Source organism: Antechinus flavipes, chromosome 6 (genome assembly GCF_016432865.1).
Source record: "Antechinus flavipes isolate AdamAnt ecotype Samford, QLD, Australia chromosome 6, AdamAnt_v2, whole genome shotgun sequence".
Taxonomy (NCBI): domain Eukaryota; kingdom Metazoa; phylum Chordata; class Mammalia; order Dasyuromorphia; family Dasyuridae; genus Antechinus; species Antechinus flavipes.
In genome coordinates this window covers 168,521,463-168,539,469 of record NC_067403.1, presented here as the reverse complement: position 1 = coordinate 168,539,469, position 18,007 = coordinate 168,521,463, and the positions used below count along the sequence as shown (strand labels likewise).

The window sequence follows — 18,007 nt, the reverse complement described above, 5'->3', positions numbered from 1 at the left end:
GAAAGATTTGATTTATCACAACAAAACAACCTTGAACTGAGAATTTTTTTTTTAATCCAATGCTAGAGATGAATTCTTTCCAAACATTTATTTATTTGTGCTACAATGACATATGTGATATTTAGTGGCCACTGAGGTCAAATGATATCCTCAAGAAGGGAAGTAACATTACTTTGACTTAGCAAATCCATCCAGGATTGTTGAGCGTCCACTGCACAGATCAATCACAGAACTATAGAATTTAAAATTGCTTTAAAGATTTACTATCATTAATATGGTCTAAACTGAAATACAAAGAAGTTAAGTGACTTGTGGTCACTGGTCAGTTACTGGTCAAAAGCAGAGACAAGATTAACACCATTCTCTTGTATCTCAATTTTATTATGTATCACAACTGTCCCCAAGATATCCTCGAGTGCCAATGAGATGCCTAGGCACTGTAGAGCTTTGCTCATTTCTTCTCAGTAAAACAGTCCAATACTTGACAGTCATTATCTGTCACTGAATTTGCAATTGATTTTTTCTTATCTCTTTCCCATTTTCCTATCAAATAACTCAGTTTTTGTAACCATCATGAATGAACCACTGAGCAATTTCATAGAACCACAAAATCAACTAATAATGAGTGTCAATGACCTTTGAATCTTCAGTAAATAGATTTTAAGTGGTTTTCATTCATTGAGAACCAATTCAAGTATTTTATTTAAAAAGAAATTTCTAAACTAGAAGATGCAAATGTTCACATTTTAATCTCTGGTAAAAATAATCTGATACCAGAAAAAAAATCAAAATAATTTTTTTCTAAATAAAGATTGTATACTCTACCTTTGTAACAAGCTAAAGTAAGTGCACTCTCCTTAAATTCATTGGAATGTGTATTGATTCCGGCCCCATTTTCCAGCAGCAACCTGGCTACTTCCACGTGACCGGCACTTCCTGCTTCCATAAGGGGAGTGTGACCATTTTCATTATGGTCCTCAATACTAGCACCAGATTCCAAGAGCACCTTTACCACGTCTACATAGCCTCCAGCACAGGCATATGTGAGTGCTGTATTTCCTGGTATAGTGAGGGAAAAAAAGGGCAAAGTTACTAAGATAAAAAGAAATTAAAATAATAAATTTTAGCAAGAAAAAAGCAAGGGAAAAGGGATGGGGGAGGGTTCTTGGGAAGGAGGAGTGGGGGGGGGGGTAATGCATGTGTATGATATTGCAGTTAACACAGTCTTAAATGCTAACTATATTAGATTTAATTTCCTTAAAAGCTATTATCTAAATTCTTCTCTGCTTAAAATTAAGTCAGATATTATCTAGAAAAATATATATTTTTCAGGAGCAGAGAATAAAAAGCATCAGCTTCAGGAAAGGCAAAAATTATTTGCCTTCTTTCCAACAAAAGTCATATAGGTTAGTCTTTCACAAAGCTTTTATTCTTTTAGTTAGAAAGTTATTCATCTAGTACAAAATTACTAGATTCCGTAGCCTTTAACAGTGAACTGTTGTACATACTGTTCTTCTAAGACATCATTACTTTATGGAAGATTAATGATACGGAAAGTTAATAAGTGATAATTTTAGGCTAGTTAAGATTTACAAGTGTACCAAAACGACATTTTCCTTCCCATACAAAATAACAGTGTTTGAAACCATATCTACTGATTTATATCTCAGTTTGTGAATCTTTTGTAGATTGTTTTAATGCTTTAAAAACATACACATACAAACACAGGGAAAATAATTCTAAAAAGAAATACAAAAGATGATCAAACAACATTCTCTGGAGAAACTGATAGCATTTCTTGGACCTTTAAAATTATGTAATCTGGTCAAAAAGAATGACTTAAGAGCAAGAAGTCTCAGCAACATTTATTACAGCATTATGAGTCATTATAATAGTAAGGAATTAAACATCTTTCTTCCCTCCAAATCTCCTCATTACCATAGGGTTTTAGAAGAAATTTGGTAAAATGTCCCCATCAAGAATAGTCAAGATGTCAGTCAAAAACAGATGACCTGATACCATATATTACAATTTCCCCACATATACTGAGACAATATACTAATGAATGAGTAGTTGCATTTGAAACATATTTTGAAAGAAATTTATGTTAATATTCAGAACAATTTTTTGTAAATATCAAATACGTGGATCACTTAAAAAATGAATCGAGTAAAGGGAACAATGTTAATAATGGCTATTTCAACCTATCAGATACTTACTATATTAAGCTATTACCTTTCTGGAAGGCCAAGCAAGAGATAACCATTACCTGTTGAAGACTGTGCATTGACGTCGGCCCCATGAGCCAGCAGCAATTTCACGATTTTGACATGGCCTCCATTAGCAGCAGCCATTAAAGGTGTGATGTCGCCTTTAATGCCCCTGTCTTCTACATTAGCATGCATTGCCAACAAAACCTTGGAGGGAAAAAAGCATTACAAGGTTATGCTGGCAACAGCAAGTGTCCAAGTGCTTGATTTGGAATTCTTGAGCATTTAATTAACAATTGCCTATTACTAGTGCAAAATTTAGGTAAATGTTTAATTATCTGACAAACAATTGAAAAGAAGTGTCCATAGTTATTTAATAAGCAAAAGTTAGGTAACAAAATGATAATCTATTATTATCTCTCAAAGTACAAACCTGTGCAAGCTCATAATATCCAGCAGAGCAAGCTAAACAAAGAAGGCTTTCCCCTTCTTCTGTATGTTCATTCACACTTCGCCCTTCAATTAGCAATTTTCGCACAGCATTTACATCTCCTTCTGAACAGGCTTCTGCCAAACTGCGACTATTAAAGGAAAAAATTTCAGAATTTCACTATATACAAAGCATACTGAGAATTTCTGATCAGAAACATATTATTTTCCCAAGTCAAATTAGACAGACCATCATGTGACTATATCACATATAGTTTGTAGATACTTCTACTTCTACCATGAATTTGTTCTTCCTTTAAAAAATACTAGGTTAATATTTCCAAATAATACATATCACATTCCTTCATATCTGCAATTATATCTTCTCTTCAGGGTTTCCAGTTAATTTTAATGTGTGGCAAGTACATGTCAAATAAAATCTCCATATGCAAAACTTACTTGACTGTCAAAAAATACATGGACTCAAGTAAGTGGTGAAATTATTAAAAATCTATAAAAGGCTGCCATTCAAAAATATAATTTAAACCAGTAGAAACATTAAGCTGTTATCTGGAATATTTTTTACCAATTTTGTTAAATAAAAATATGGGGAGTACAATTTCTGTCATTTTTAATGTAAAATCTTGACATTGTTTTTGATTTAATATGCCCTATCCCACCACATCTTGTCAATCCCAAACAAGAATTCTCAGGGTTATACCACTGCTAAGGCAGGATAGTAACTTATGCTAAAAGGAGGAAAGCAAATTTAACTCATGAGCAAAATAATAGGATAATAGAGGATGGTGATAAAGGGGTCTATCGCCATGGATAATCTACTCAGAATGGCTTATATTCATAAGCTAGTAAACAATTATTTTTATACTTTCACTGGAGCTGCAAATGATTATGATCACAGTGGGGGGAAGAAGACATGTGAACCCAAATGTTGAAGAGAAAAATGTTAATATGTGTTGTCTTTTAGGCATAAGACAAATAATTTTTTTTAAAAATACCATTCATCTAACAACCAATTTCTGCCTTAAGAAAATATTCAAATTGGCCTAGTTGCCCAATGACCACTGATATTTTCTCTAATGCAGGATGATCTCAGTTTAATTAGGAATCTTGAACAAGAAAAAGACCACATGTTCTGCTGATTTACAGCTTGCCACTAGAGCTAGATGGCTCTGGAGAAGAAAGTGAGGTTGAAGACTTTGCATAGTCTTGCCTCAATTAAATCAAATTCATTTACATGTCATGGGATCACCTTCCTGAAGTCATGGTTCTCTTTCAAAGGAAAAACAACTACCATTACTACTTCTCATGTGTCCTTAGATCTTCATTCAGGCCACACTTCCAAAGCCATACTCTTCTTCTCCCTGTATTCTATCTTCCTTGGTGATCATCAGCACCCCAAGACTCAATTATCACACCTATGCACATGATTCTCAGATAAATTAAGTGCTCTTAATCTCTTTCCAGAGGTCCAGTCTTCTCATACAGCTCACTGAACTTTACAAATTGGATGTCCTACAAACTCATATCTTGCACAACATATCCAAAACTAAACTCGTATCTTCCCCCACTCAAAAACACTTGTTACTAATTTCCCAGTTACTATGGAAGGCACCATCAACTGCTAAAAATCACCCACGCTGGCAACCCAGGTGTTATTCTCAATCCCTTATTGTCTCGCCCTCCCAACCCCACATATCCAATCTGTATCCAAGTTCTGTTGATTCTACTTTTATAGTATCTTCCATATATGCCCCCTTCTCTGCTCTAACAGTACCAATGCAAGAGAATTTCACCCTGAGTTCCTAAAAAGCTCATAAGACTGGAGGTCAAATAAAATAAGTAAAGGAAAAGAAATTTATCAGCTAGTCTAAGGAGAATGCCTGATGGAAGCCTTCCCTTTCTTAACAGAGATTTACTTAATATAGCTTTTAGGATCTCAGAGTACATAGTTCAAGCAGCATCAGTTTACATCTTTTAACTAGATCAACAGATCTGAGGTTCTATCCTGTCATAAAAGAAAAGCCAATTACTGAACTTCCTATAACAGAAGTTCAAGTATGATGCATTCATATCTATCAAGTTGTTAGTGTGGTTAGAAAGGTTTTTTCAGAGGGAAGAATAAGACATTGTCTCATCTTTTCTTCTTCCATACTAACATGATGGGAGGATGAGCTCACTTCATGCCTACATTACTGAACTATCATGATGGTTAGTTAACCTCCCCTCTAAACATCCATGTCCCACTCCCCATCCCAACCCCCCAATTCAATAAACTCCAGCGGCTCATTACCTCCAGAACTGAATATGAAATCCTCTCCACACCTAGCAAATTGTTGTTCACCCATTTTTTTTCAATCGTGTCCTACTTTTTGTGACCTCATTTGAAGTTTTCTTAAAGGTAGTGGAGAGGAGTTTGCCATTTGCTTCTCCAGCTCATTTTTCAGATGAGGAAACTGAAGCAGTTAAGCAATTTGTCCAGTCACACAGCTATGAAATGACTGAGGCCAGATTTAAAGACATGAAGATGTCTTCCTGATTCCCAGCTCTCTCCAACATAACACTAAATTGTTATTAGCTTTAGCTTTCAAGCTCCCTTTATTACCTGGCCCCATCTCCTTCCAATTTTCATAGACTTCACTCCCCTCCATACTATACCAAGATCCAATGATACTGCTAAACTTTGAGCAACTCCCCAAATCGGTTGAGCAACTCCCCAAGTCGGTATTTTCATTGACTGACTTGACAAGCCTGGAATGCCCTCCCTTTTTCAACTCCACCTCCTGGCTACAAGGGTTTCCTTCAAGTCTCAACTAAAATTCTACCTTTTTTGCAAGAATTTTATGACTTCCCCTATTGCTAGTACCTTGACCCCATGCTATTACCTCCAATTTACCTTATATCTTGTTTGTATAGATTTGTGTCCATGCTATTTCCTCAGAAAGTGTGCTCCTTGGAGGGAAAGGATTGTAGAATAGTAAGGAGCCTAGCCTCTTTAAAAAATGGACTAATTATCCTGTTTCTTCCTGGATCACACCCTTTAAGAAAAGAAAAGGGTCTTTCCCTGAACACACCAATCATTATCATCTTTTTGGAATAAAAAGGTGGGGCAAGGCTTTACATTCTCAGATAGCCCTAAAGAAGGACCAAAAGTCCAAAGATGCTTATCTAAATTTTGGTTACCACTCCTTAATCCATTTTCCCAAGAAGGGCCTTTTGCACTCCACCCAATCTATCTTAGCCAATGTTTTTTTGGAGTAGAGAAATACTATTTCTCGATTGTTAAAGAAACTAAAAAAGAGGTTTTTAATATGCTTCCTTCCTTCCATACACGCTATTTTTACTTACTCTCAAAACATTCTACCACTTTTCCAGCATTTTTAAAAGTTATTATTAGAAAATACAATTTAACATTACAGAGGATTTTTCCCTAAGAGAAATATTTAATTACAGACAGAGAGGAATAAAAATGGAACCTTCTGGTGTCAGAAATTATATGAAAGAAAAAAGTACGCTTTGTTAGTATTCAAAAATCTACTTTTCCAAACAGCTTCTCTATATACACTGAAGATGGTGATGTTTTAGGTCAGTTAATTCAGCAGATTACATATAACATAGGATACACAACAGACCCATTAACTAGCCCCTTATTCACTCACTTGTCCGTGGGGCCAGCACTAGCAGTGCTCTCGGCTCTCATTCGGGTAAGGGCAGCAGCCGCTTCATCCAAGGCACAGCTAACAGAGGATGTCAACCTCCGGAGCACTTCCGGATCTGCAAAGGCTTTACCATCAGCAGTAGATAATTTGCCAATTCCTTCATGGTGATTACCAGGCCAACGAGGACATATCAAAGCAAAACAAATAAAATTCAAGTTATTTAAATCCAAACAAAACTGGTCAAAGGTCAGTTGGCCCTCAAAAAAAAAAAAAAAAAGCAAGAGACAAGGAAGTCTAAGTTTAACAGAATACTTTGCAAAGAGAGAAGTACCTGGGAAAGAGCTTTTAAGACTGTAAGTTGCAAGGTTGAAAAGTTTTTATTGGGAGTAGAAATTTTCTCTAAAAGAGGGTCCTTTAAATAGAAATCAAAAGCATCCCCCCCAAAAAAAACCCCAATAAAATTTAAACTACTGTTTTGAAGATTAATAGAACAATATTGAGCAGTGCCTTGAAAAATGGTCACTTTAAGCTAGTATTTATATTGACATATTGACAAATCCACCAGTCATTAAACAGCTTAAATTGCTTCATTTGAATTAGTCACATGTCTACTATTTTAATTTTCTTTAGATATTTAGATATTTAGATATATTTAGATATTTAACAAATATTTTCTCCCACTAAAAATACTTACCATCATTTTGTAAAAGATTTGACATCCTATGCTTTTACTTTCTGCGAAGCAAATTTTTAAAAGCACTAACTCCAAAATAAAAAATAAAGAAAAATTAAAGTACATTTCAATCTCTATGAGAACAATAACATTAATATTTAGCATACAGATTTGGGAACTTAAAACGTAGATGATAAAAAATGTTTATGGAACAAAATTTAAAAGTATGACTTGGAAGAGAGAAACACTCAGTTCTGAATTGCTACTTTTAATTCAAGATTTAAAGACGTACCTGCAGCCTCAAGTAAAGCTTCCAATCTAGCCTGTGTTTCAGGATCTACAGTTCTGAGGTCTGTACCATCAGCTGTACCAGACAAAAGTAGCTTGGAAGCAGTTTCCAGCATTGGATTTTCCAAATCATCCTGATCTAAAATGAATGACTCCACCTGAAAAGAAAAACAACACCACCACATTAATTCCTAATTACAAAGATGATGAATATTCAAACAAATTCCAAGTCACCATGTGTATATTTTCAATTATAATTTTATAACTTGTTTAGAGAGATTTCATTTATCAACAGATATTATCTAGCCATACACAGATTTTGATCATCTGTACAATTTGATACTTTGACTAGTATTTATAAATTCTTTTTTTTTTCAAAAATGATATTATGGATAATCCTTTGTTGTTGTTCAGCCGATTCAACTCTTCATGAATGTCTAAGGATGAAAAAGATGGTCCTTCCAGATTCAAGGCCTGGCATTCTATCCACTGTGCTCCTATAGAGCTTAGCCTAAAATCTTTACAAGGTACATGAATGAAACATAAATTTAACCTCAATCCAATTACCATTTATTAATGGTATCTAAATTTACCTATTACATATAAAATGAACAGAGGAGATTAAAAAAAAACAAAACAAACAAACAAACAAACAAAAAAAAAAAAAACCTGATTCAGAGCAAGGAGAAAAGGGATTCAAGTTCATATTCTGACAAGGACTTGCTGTGTGACTGTTTAGGCAAATTAATTTCCAGAGACTAATTTTCTTCATATATTACCAACTGAATCCAAAAAGATCATGCTGTAAGAAAACAGCTCAGCATTAATAAACTCACAAGCCCAGAGTTTTCTCCAGCTTTAAGGCTCACCTCACCAGAACTTTTAAGTAGTAGCCTTCATTCCTTTGAATAGAGAGCTGAAGGGCAGAGCCAAAAAAAAAAAAAAAAATCCCTTTCCAAAGTCTTCCACTAGATATGCAGCTCTATCCATTGGTATCTTTCCCTCCATCATCCCCCTTTTCAACTTCATTTTATGTGTTGTCTCCCCCAATTAGATTGTAAGCTCTGAAAGTATGAGCAGTCTTTTGCCTCTTTTTATGTCCCCTGTACTTCTTGGCACACAGTAGGAACTTTATCAATGTTTATTTTATTTAAAATTGAATGTATAAAATGAGATAGAAGTAGATGGCCTCTCTAACATTAAGAAAGCTTAATTTCTGAGAGCTTTAAAATAATAAGAGTTGGATAATATGAATTACTAGAGGATATTTCCTCACCAAATGTTTTCTACCTCTATGGAATGACAGGTAATGATCTTTAAGAAAATAAAATAAAATTTACAAAACTGGAAACTGGTGTGTTCGCGTTCAGGAAAAATAACAGTTCTGACCTTCAAGGAGCTTGCCCTTCAGTAGAAGCAAAGCAAACACAAACAGATAATTGTGTATTTGCACATAAAAGGATAAATCAAACATTAAGTACTACTAAGTGTCTACTACTAGCTAAACGCTCCAGGGGATACAAAAAAAAAAGACAAGTTCCTTAAGGAGCTTACATTATAATGGGGGAGGACCATATGTAAGCCAACACAGATATAAGATAAATGGAGGGAAGTCCTAAGAATTAAGGCCTGATTTTACTTAAGAGTTAAAGAAAGCAGGCAGAGGTCAGGAGGCAGTCTAGGACAGAGCATTCCAGGCGCAGAAGGCCAAAGAAAATGTCCAGAGCTGAGAAATGGATTCTCTTCATGGATCAGAAGACACTGGATCTGAAAGGACAGTGTGTCAGAAAAGTGTAAGAAGACTTAAAAGGTAGGAAGGAATTAGTAATTGAAAAGTTAAGGATTTTGTATTTGATCCTGAAGGTGACAAATAGTCACTGGTCTTTAAAAGGGATGATTAGTGTGAACTTGTATGTGGAAAATGGACAGCAGGGAAGAGACCTGAACTGAGTAGGGCCTGCTCTATAGCAGTGTTAGACGATAGAAGGAAGTACATTGGGAAAAGGTTGTAGAAGTGAAAACAAGCCCTTGAAAAGTCTAAGCAGGAAAGCCATGAAAGGATAGAGTGAAGGAGTTAGAGATAGTGAAGTCTCCTAGGGTTTGAGTCTAAGGGACTGGGAGGATGATGTTTTTTCCATTTATCACCCCCTTTCATCTGAAAAGTTTTTTTACATGATCCAGAATATATAGGTATATAAAATGGATATATAAATCAAATATTTACTGATGATAAATTATAATTATATAACTCCCACATTCAGTTATGAGACTCATATGGGCCTTACAGTAATTAATGGGGAAGTTTGGAGAGGGAGAGTAGGGGGGCAGGGTGAGGTCTAATCGTACCCTGAGAGTAGCTGGAGATTTAAGATTAGAGGAAAGTAAGGAAGTTGATAGGTTTGAGAATTATCAGCAGAGATAATGGGGTCCTTAGTCTGATAAAATCACCAAGTAAAATAGTAAGGAGGGAGATTTAGGAGAAAACTCTGAAGGATTCCTAAGGTTAGAAAGCCCTCAATGAAAGAGTACTTAGCAAAAGAGAATAGTGAGATATCCTGAAAAATAACCAAAAGATTAGTGTCCTGAAAACGTAGAAAAAAGATTGTATCAAGGAGAAGAGAGTGATCAATATTGTCAAAGGCCGAAGAGAGGTTAAGGTTAAGCGTAGACTGAGAAAAGACCACTGATAACTTGAGAGAGGGCAATAAGGTTGGAAGCTGAAATATAAAGGGTTAAAAAATGAGTAAGAGGGGACAAAAGTGTAAATATATATTGTACCTACAAAATTGGAAGAGAGGAGACTATTAGAAGAAAGGAAGGAAATAAGCAATTAGAAAGTGTCTAATATGCGCTGGGTGTTTAGCAAATATTTCATTTGTCTTTACAACAACCCAGCACTGTTGTTATCCCCATTTTAAAATTGAGGAAATTCGGGTAGAGAGGAATATAAATGACTCAAGTCCCACAACTAAAAAAAAATGTTCTATGGTCTTGTTTGAATTCAGGTCTTCTTAATTCCAAATCCAGTGTTTTATCCATTGCGCCCCCTACTGGGGAAAGAGTACCCCAGAAACAACTCCAGTAATGATTCCCCTAAGAAATGGTAACTTAAAGCAAGCTGAGCATTTTGAGAAGAAAGTGAGAAAATGGTACATTCCAGATATGTCAAGTAGGTTAGTTTCATTGGACTTTTATAAAGTTTATGAAAGACAGAATAATGGGATAATTAGCTTTCTTTTGTATGGGAAGAGCTTAGCATAGTGCCTAGCATAACATAATTACTTAAATACTTACAGTTTAAACATCAGAAAGCATATATTGCTCTGAGCTTTTAACTTGTAACTCTAAATCTATAAGGTTATGACTAACTGGTTTTGGTCAAATAGCACACTAAGTAATATAGATGTATATGATTTGATTGAGTCAATCAAATCATATACAAGATTTTTTTCAGTGTGCCACTTTCCAAGCAGGAGAATCATAAAATAGACAAACTTAAGTGCTGAAATCAACTAGTCCGAACCCTCTCCCATTTCCCATCATGACTTTATGAATGAGGAAAAAACAGGCCTATAGAGAATAAAGTCATAAAATGTAAGCTACAGATTGAAAACTAGACTCCCAGAGCTTCCTGTTAAATGAATGCTTTCTGAGGTCTTATTCATTTACAATCCTTAGTGTAAGTCATTTCAAAAATTCAATATACTGCTATTAATAAAATAAATGAAACAGAAATAGACTAAATTCACTCATCAGGAAATACTGATACACTCTATTAGCTGGGTCATATCAGCTGGGTTCATATAGTGAATTCCCCCCCTCTACCCCAAGCAATTAGGGTTAAGTAACTTGCCCAGAGCTTGGGTCTTCCAGACTTCAGGGCTAGTATTCTATCCACTATGCCACCTAAATGCCCCAGGAAGAAAATTTTTAAAACAAACTATGAAAGACCGAACTTTATCATCTGAATAGTTATATGAATTGTGATTTTCCAAAGTAAGTAAAAATATTTGGTATCTTGGTTTGATAAATATTTAGAAAATTGATAAAAAAAAATTAAAGAGGCAATCCTCCTTCCCCCCCATATCTACATTTTAATTGTAATTTACAGTCAAAGTTGGTAAGATATTACTATTTTATTAGACTAGGACTCTAAAGATATGAATTATGCATAGTCAAGTATGATACAAAGTATTAAAAAGTCAATTTTCAGAAATCACAAGTGTCTTAGATGGAAAGGCTCTCTAATGGACAGTACTTGCCATCTAACTAATCAGTATATTCATTCACACATTGCTCTGGGTGACCATTCAGTATTTGATATAGGAGATCATTCTACCCCACTCCTGAAATCTCTTTCCCTGTCTCCCCTTGGGATACTTAATTAGGAATGGATGATTGCCTCAAACTAAAACCTGTTAAAGAAAAGAACAAAGTCTCCCACAGCATTAAGAGTCATCTCCAAATCTATCTTTGGCCACTGAACCCACATGGTTCCAGAAGAGAAAGTGAAGCTGATCAATTTACACAGCCCTCCCTCATTCAAATCCAGTTCACTTGCATTTCATGACATCACCTTCCTGAAGTCTTGGTCATCTTTGAGAATGGAGGACAAATAATAACAAGAGCCTTTAAATATTTAAGGATCACATTTAGAGTTTGCAAGTTTCCTAGAGCTTATGTAGCAATCATTTTATAATGATTAAACTAAGGCTCAAAGGACTTGCCAAAATCAGTGTCCAAACTGCTATATGAATTCAGGTCCTCTAACTTTAAAATTTCTGGCTTTCTGATAAAAAGTGGCACTAATGCATAAAGATTTTTTTAAAAATTGTCAGTTACTTGAACTTCAGCTATGGGTCTATCAATCTCAAAAAAATGTCCAGTTATTTTTTTCAACTTTTATTGGGAGGGTTGGGGGTGAGTTTCACTAGAAAAATTCATTAGGGAAAAAAGAAGAGGCAAAACAAGAGACATCGTATACAAGTTATTAGAAAGAAAAAAAAATTAATTTGTAAGTAATTAAACAATAGTTCAGGACAGCACAAAAGTTCAGTCAGTCAAGTAGTGATGTTTTGATAAAAGACTTCATGGAAAGATTCTCTGTGAGGAAGGTCTCACCAAAGGAACAAGATCTGATCAGAAAGAAACAATACTGGGGGGTGGAGGAGGGCAGGGGGCAGGGGGAGAGGAGAAATAACGGAGGAATAGCCTATTGTCTAGAAGGGAAACTAATGAACTGATTGATTTTTATATCACCAAATTCTTCAAGCATAGAATAGAGGATAAAGAAAACTTGAATTATGTGCTGGACCTCTGAGACTTCAGTATCTCCAAGTATAAAATGAGGGATCAGAGGAGGTAATCTCTAAAAGTGAACTTCCAATTCTAAAATGTGATCCAGAAAAATAAAATGATAAGTATCTACTAGAGGAAAGGGCTTGGAAATAAAAATATAAAATTGAGACATTCACAATTCTCAAGGAATTTTCATTCTCCGGAAATGATAAAATATTCACAAACAAGTGAATATGATATACATACCAACACAACAACACCAATAAGAGATAGTAACAAATAAGGGAAATAGTAAAGGCCTCCAGAAGAAAATGGCACTTGAGGTGAGCCTTGAATGGCAAAGGGACGGGACCTCCATTATATATAAAAAAATCTATAAAAATCTCCTGCAGCAAGATTGAGAAGAGTTTTTTTAATAAACGGCTGAGTAACCTTTAGCAAGTCACTTATCTGACTGCCTCAGTTTACTCAAACGTAGAGATAATAACACTTAGCTCCCAGCATTGTTGTGAAGATCAAATGAGAATTAGTGTAAATACTAGCAATTAATGTTATTTTTACTAGTCAGAGAAAAGTTGTACAAGAGTCAAAGAATCTCTTCAGATAAAGGGGAATGACATAGGCCTAATCTTTAGGACTATCCGTGGCCACCATGTGGAAGACACTATTAAGATACATACTAAGTATCTCCTGCAAGCTATACTTTTAAATTCTATTCCATAAACATTTTCTATCATCAGTGCTGTAAGTTCCCAAATCTGTATGCTAAATATTAATGTTGTTCTCATAGAGATTTTATATCATAGAGACTGAAATGTACTTTAATTTTTCTTTATTTTTTTTATTTTTAGAGTTAGTGCTTTAGCAGAAAGTAAAATGTCAGGGGGCAACTAGGTGGCATAGTGGCAAGAGCACCAGCCCTGAAGTCAGGAGGACTTGAGTTCAAATACGCTCTCAGACTGACTGACTGCAAGTCAGCAAAATGTCAAATCTTTTACAAAAATGATGGTAAATATTTTTAGTAGGAGAAAAATCCTAGTTAAATATCCTACATTAGCCCTCAACTACTAATGTCTTTCTTTTCAATACTATATTCTTCTATATACTGTATAATACATAGTGTTTTTCCTGATAAGCTCAGTGAAAACAGGAGTTGTATTTCTTTTTCTATGTATGGTTGTAATCAGAGAAAACTCTAGGCATTTAATGTTTGCTGACTGAATGACTGGAAGAGATCAGACAACTACAGACAGGATTTGAATCCTGAACTGTTCATCTCCCTCACCAGTAACCTGTAAAGTGTCACATTGCCTCTGCAGCACTAGAGAAGGGAAGTAACATCTTGATTTTCAAAAATGCAAGAAAGAAGTCTCTTTATACAATATACTCTTATACAGTTGAGTTTTGATTTACAAGTCCACGTAAAAATAAACGCTAATGAATTAGTACTCACATAGAAAAGGAATATCGTGAAAACAGGCTATGCAAGACTCACCCATTACCTTCTCTGACAAGATCAGACTAGTAGCTTTGAGGCTACTCTAGATACACAGTTTACCTTGAGTTGAACAAAGTATCTGCAAGTCTTTCATGCCATTCATTTGTAAAAGACTGGAAAGAAGAAAGCTATGCTCTAATATAGGCAGGTGAATTTGGAAGCAATTAAATGGTCTTTAATGTTAGTTTGGAACAAACAGTGGGGTGTTCCAGAAGTGATGGGTCCTGTACATTTTTTCCCCTTGGTCTTTTTGCTCAAAGTGTAAATGGCATACTTCTCAAGTTTGCAGATAACACAAAGCTAACAGGGAAAATTAGTACAAAGGATTGTACAGAAAAAATATATCTAGTGTTAGGAAGTATCAGTTAAAGGAACTAAGACGTCAAATGAAATTATATGCTACAAAATATTTATTAAGGCTCAACAGAGGTGGAATTTGGTATACTCAAATATAACTGTCTTGGCTGCTTTTGCTCCACTTTTTTAAAGAGTTAAATGGCCACTTACTAGAAAGGTTTCAGAGAGAATTCGAAATGATCTCTAAATGATCTCTAAGCCTCTAACAATCCTGATTTTAGAATCCTGAAATTCCCAAGAATGATGATCCAGATCAAGTTAATGTCTAAGAGGAATAGCTTCATAAATACAAACTTAACCTGCATTTTTGGGAGAATTTTATTTTTTACACAAAGATAAAAAAACATTACATTCTTACAAATGTACCTATGAAAATTACGAAATTACTTTGTAAACTTTTTATTGACAGCAACATCCTCTGTATGTTAACAGCAATCCCATCTTTTAGTACATTTAAAAATGTCCACCATACTACTAACCCATCATAGTAGTGGTACTAAGTATAACCTCTCTTTGTGAAAGAAACTCAGATTTCCTGTAAACTTATTTATTCACATTATTTATATAGAGTACATATGAATATGTAGTTTATATGTTATTATATTTTAAAATTCTGACATAATTTAGTAAATAGTCAACAATTAGCTCTGCTCTCAAGGAGCTTACATCCTAAAAGGAAAAGAGCGAAAGGGGCAAAGGTACTCTTCATATATCTAAAAAAAAAAAAAATCTGGAGAACAAATGTTTGATGTGGGCCAATTCTAAAAATTATACTAAATGTAATTAAATGAAGTTGAAGCTTTTTAGTTCTTTGAATTTTAAGCAAAACAAAAACATCTCTCCATTTTCCCTAAGGAACAAGAACAAGAACCTAGAGTCTTAGTAAAAAACTTATTACAAATGTTAACAGAAACCCAAGAATATGCAAGGCACTGGGAAGAAGGCAAAGAAAAATATATGACTTTTTTACTTTTCTTTTTTTTTTTACTTTTCTTTTCTTTTCTTTTCTTTTCTTTCTTTTCTTTTGGAGGGGGGGTGGAGGGGTGGGAGGGTGGGGATAGGGGGAGTTGAGGCAATTAGAGTTAAGTGACTTACCCCCAGGGGCACACAGCTAGGAAGTGTTAAGTGTCTGAGACCCTGTTTGAACTCAGGTCCTCCTGACTTCAGGGCAGATGCTCTATCAACTGCGCCACCTAGATGCCCCAACACATATATACAAGAAACAAACTATATGGATATGGGAGAGGGGAGAGGGACAAAACAAAAAATTTTTGCTTCAAGCCTATTTATATTTATCAATGTAAATATTGATATGTTGGGTATATGTACCCAAAGAGATGTGGGTAGCATAAATTTAAATGGAGATGAACATTTTTGTTAATGTTTTTATATTATATAAATATAAATAAAATTTTATATATTATACATAATTATATGTATTATACATTTATAAAATTCTTATATTTTATTTTTTTAATGTAGATTTTTCATTACATGCAGTGAAGCACTTTTTTTCTTCTATGCATTCTTTTCCATTTTCCTTTTTGTATCAGTTTCTCCCTCCTCCCCCTGTCAAATCCTCATTCTTCTATACCTTGAATTGGTAGTTAATCCCCTAACCCACTAAAATTATAACAATGCATGTTGCTAGAATTGAGGCATCATTGAGTACATCTGAAGATTGGGAGCTGTTTGGAAAAAAAATAAAACACTGGTATTTAAAACTAAACAAGAAAGATTTGTAGGAAAGGATCATAAGAACTTGGGATCATAGATGATGAAAGACCATACAGAACCAAAGTGGAGCCACTCAGAGTTTAAAGGTCACAAAAGCAGCAAGCCATCTCCTTTCTAGAGTTAGAATTAATAATCTTATTCTGCCAAGTTTCAACAGATGTTGCTGAATGAAATCTGTAGTGACACCCCTACAAATCTGTTACACAATCTCAAACAGGTGCCTTTTCATCCCTCCTCAAATCTCCCATGACTCCCTTTACTGATTTCCCATATGTAAAAAGCCCAAAATTCAAAAAATCTCAATACAGAGAAAACAGCAAGAATGAAGAGTTCAGATGCAAATATTAGGTAGAATGGATTCACTTCATAACAGAAAATAACAGTAATAAGACAAGCTTTATTGTCAGAAACTTTTATCAGAAATAGATATAAGGGTGTGTTGAGGGAAAAAAAAAAAAAACAACAACAACTTGTTTTCTGTTTTCCTTACTCTGGAACAACTATGCATTATTTGTATACACTTGTGAAAATTAGTAAACTGCAACCTTCAAAATTACAAAGTAACAAGAGGACACTACCGAATTAAAAACGGACATTCTTTTTGAGGATAGCCTCCAGTTTTGATTCTTTTTGTTAACCAATGATTCCACCAAAAGTCACTTTCTCCCACAATTCCCTTTCTAAGGGATTAGATTTTCTCAGTAATTATGAGGAATAGGAATTAGCCACATGCCTGGAAGTGGATGGGAGAAGTAATCATTTGCTAATCTTGGCAGATTTCACCATTCAAATACTGACATTTTCAACAACGAAATATAACTATATGTTTCAGATACTCTACTAATAAAAACTGTCAGTCCTATATAACTGATGAAATGCCTGAAGATTACATTATATGATGAACACATTGTTTCCACAGCACTGGCAACTGCTGCAAGGGACACCTGCATTACCACTGCAGTATCACCAAGTACAGTCCAGGGTGCAAACAATGAGTTAAGAATATTTACAAAATAGGTGAAGAGGGATGAAAAAAGTTTTAATTACTTAACCGTTTACCTAACATTTTAATTACCAAAACACCTATGGTAGATTAATCGGCACTCCTAATTAAGCTTAAGAGACCTGAAGCTACGGGGATCTCAATTTTCCACGAACTATTGGAGGGGAAGGAAGGCCAAGGATATTGGAGGAGCAGTGTTCTATTTAGGGTTAAGGAAAATAATTACTATTTCTATTTAAGGAAGAAGATAACTGTATCACAAAAGAAACTTTAAAAAAAAGTTGAGCAAGGAAAAGAATGAAAGAGGACAGGTAAGTAAGTACATATTCCATATTTTAGAGGAAATCAACAAACACTGCAATCTTCTCTATTCACACCAAATGAATCCAATTAGATTTGCATTTGCAAGAAATGTAAATTGAATAACCAGCAAGAGGTAGGTAGTCTGCTTGTATTGGGATGGCTATAATCACAAGTTGAGGGAGTTATGAGAGATAATTAATGAGTTTCACATGCAAGAAGAGAACATGTTGACACCATGAGGTCAGAAAGATCAAGTGACCTACCTAAGATCATACAGCTTATAGAGCAGAGACAAATCAGTTTTAAGAAATTTAAAGAAATTGGAAACATAGAGCCCCCCCCAAGAAAAATCCATTAAAATCACCCACAAAAATAAAGCATGTGCGCACGTACACACACACATGCAAAATTGACCCCAGATAAGTATCTTTTAAAGTATTGTCTTTCTGTTAAAATTTTGTGGGGCAGCTAGATATCAGGAGGACTTGAGTTCAAATCTGCCGTCATACACTTAACAGTTCCTAGCTATGTGAC

At 34.8% G+C, this 18,007-nt stretch overlaps 1 protein-coding gene across 3 annotated transcripts in view; it reads right to left on the bottom strand.

Moving 5' to 3' along the window:
* The window catches only part of ANKRD17 (ankyrin repeat domain 17), a 140,655-nt gene that overhangs the window by 77,686 nt on the left and 44,962 nt on the right, over window positions 1-18,007 (bottom strand). For 2 of the 3 annotated variants that reach the window (XM_051965349.1, XM_051965350.1), the window contains exons 2-6: window positions 7,282-7,435; window positions 6,317-6,473; window positions 2,644-2,791; window positions 2,270-2,417; window positions 826-1,059 (exon numbers count right to left, since the gene is read on the bottom strand). In XM_051965349.1, coding sequence (XP_051821309.1) covers window positions 826-1,059; window positions 2,270-2,417; window positions 2,644-2,791; window positions 6,317-6,473; window positions 7,282-7,435 — 841 coding nt within the window. Of the gene's footprint in view, window positions 1-825; window positions 1,060-2,269; window positions 2,418-2,643; window positions 2,792-6,316; window positions 6,474-7,281; window positions 7,436-18,007 lie in introns of those variants that run through there. The other variant, XM_051965348.1, reaches the window with a different exon arrangement.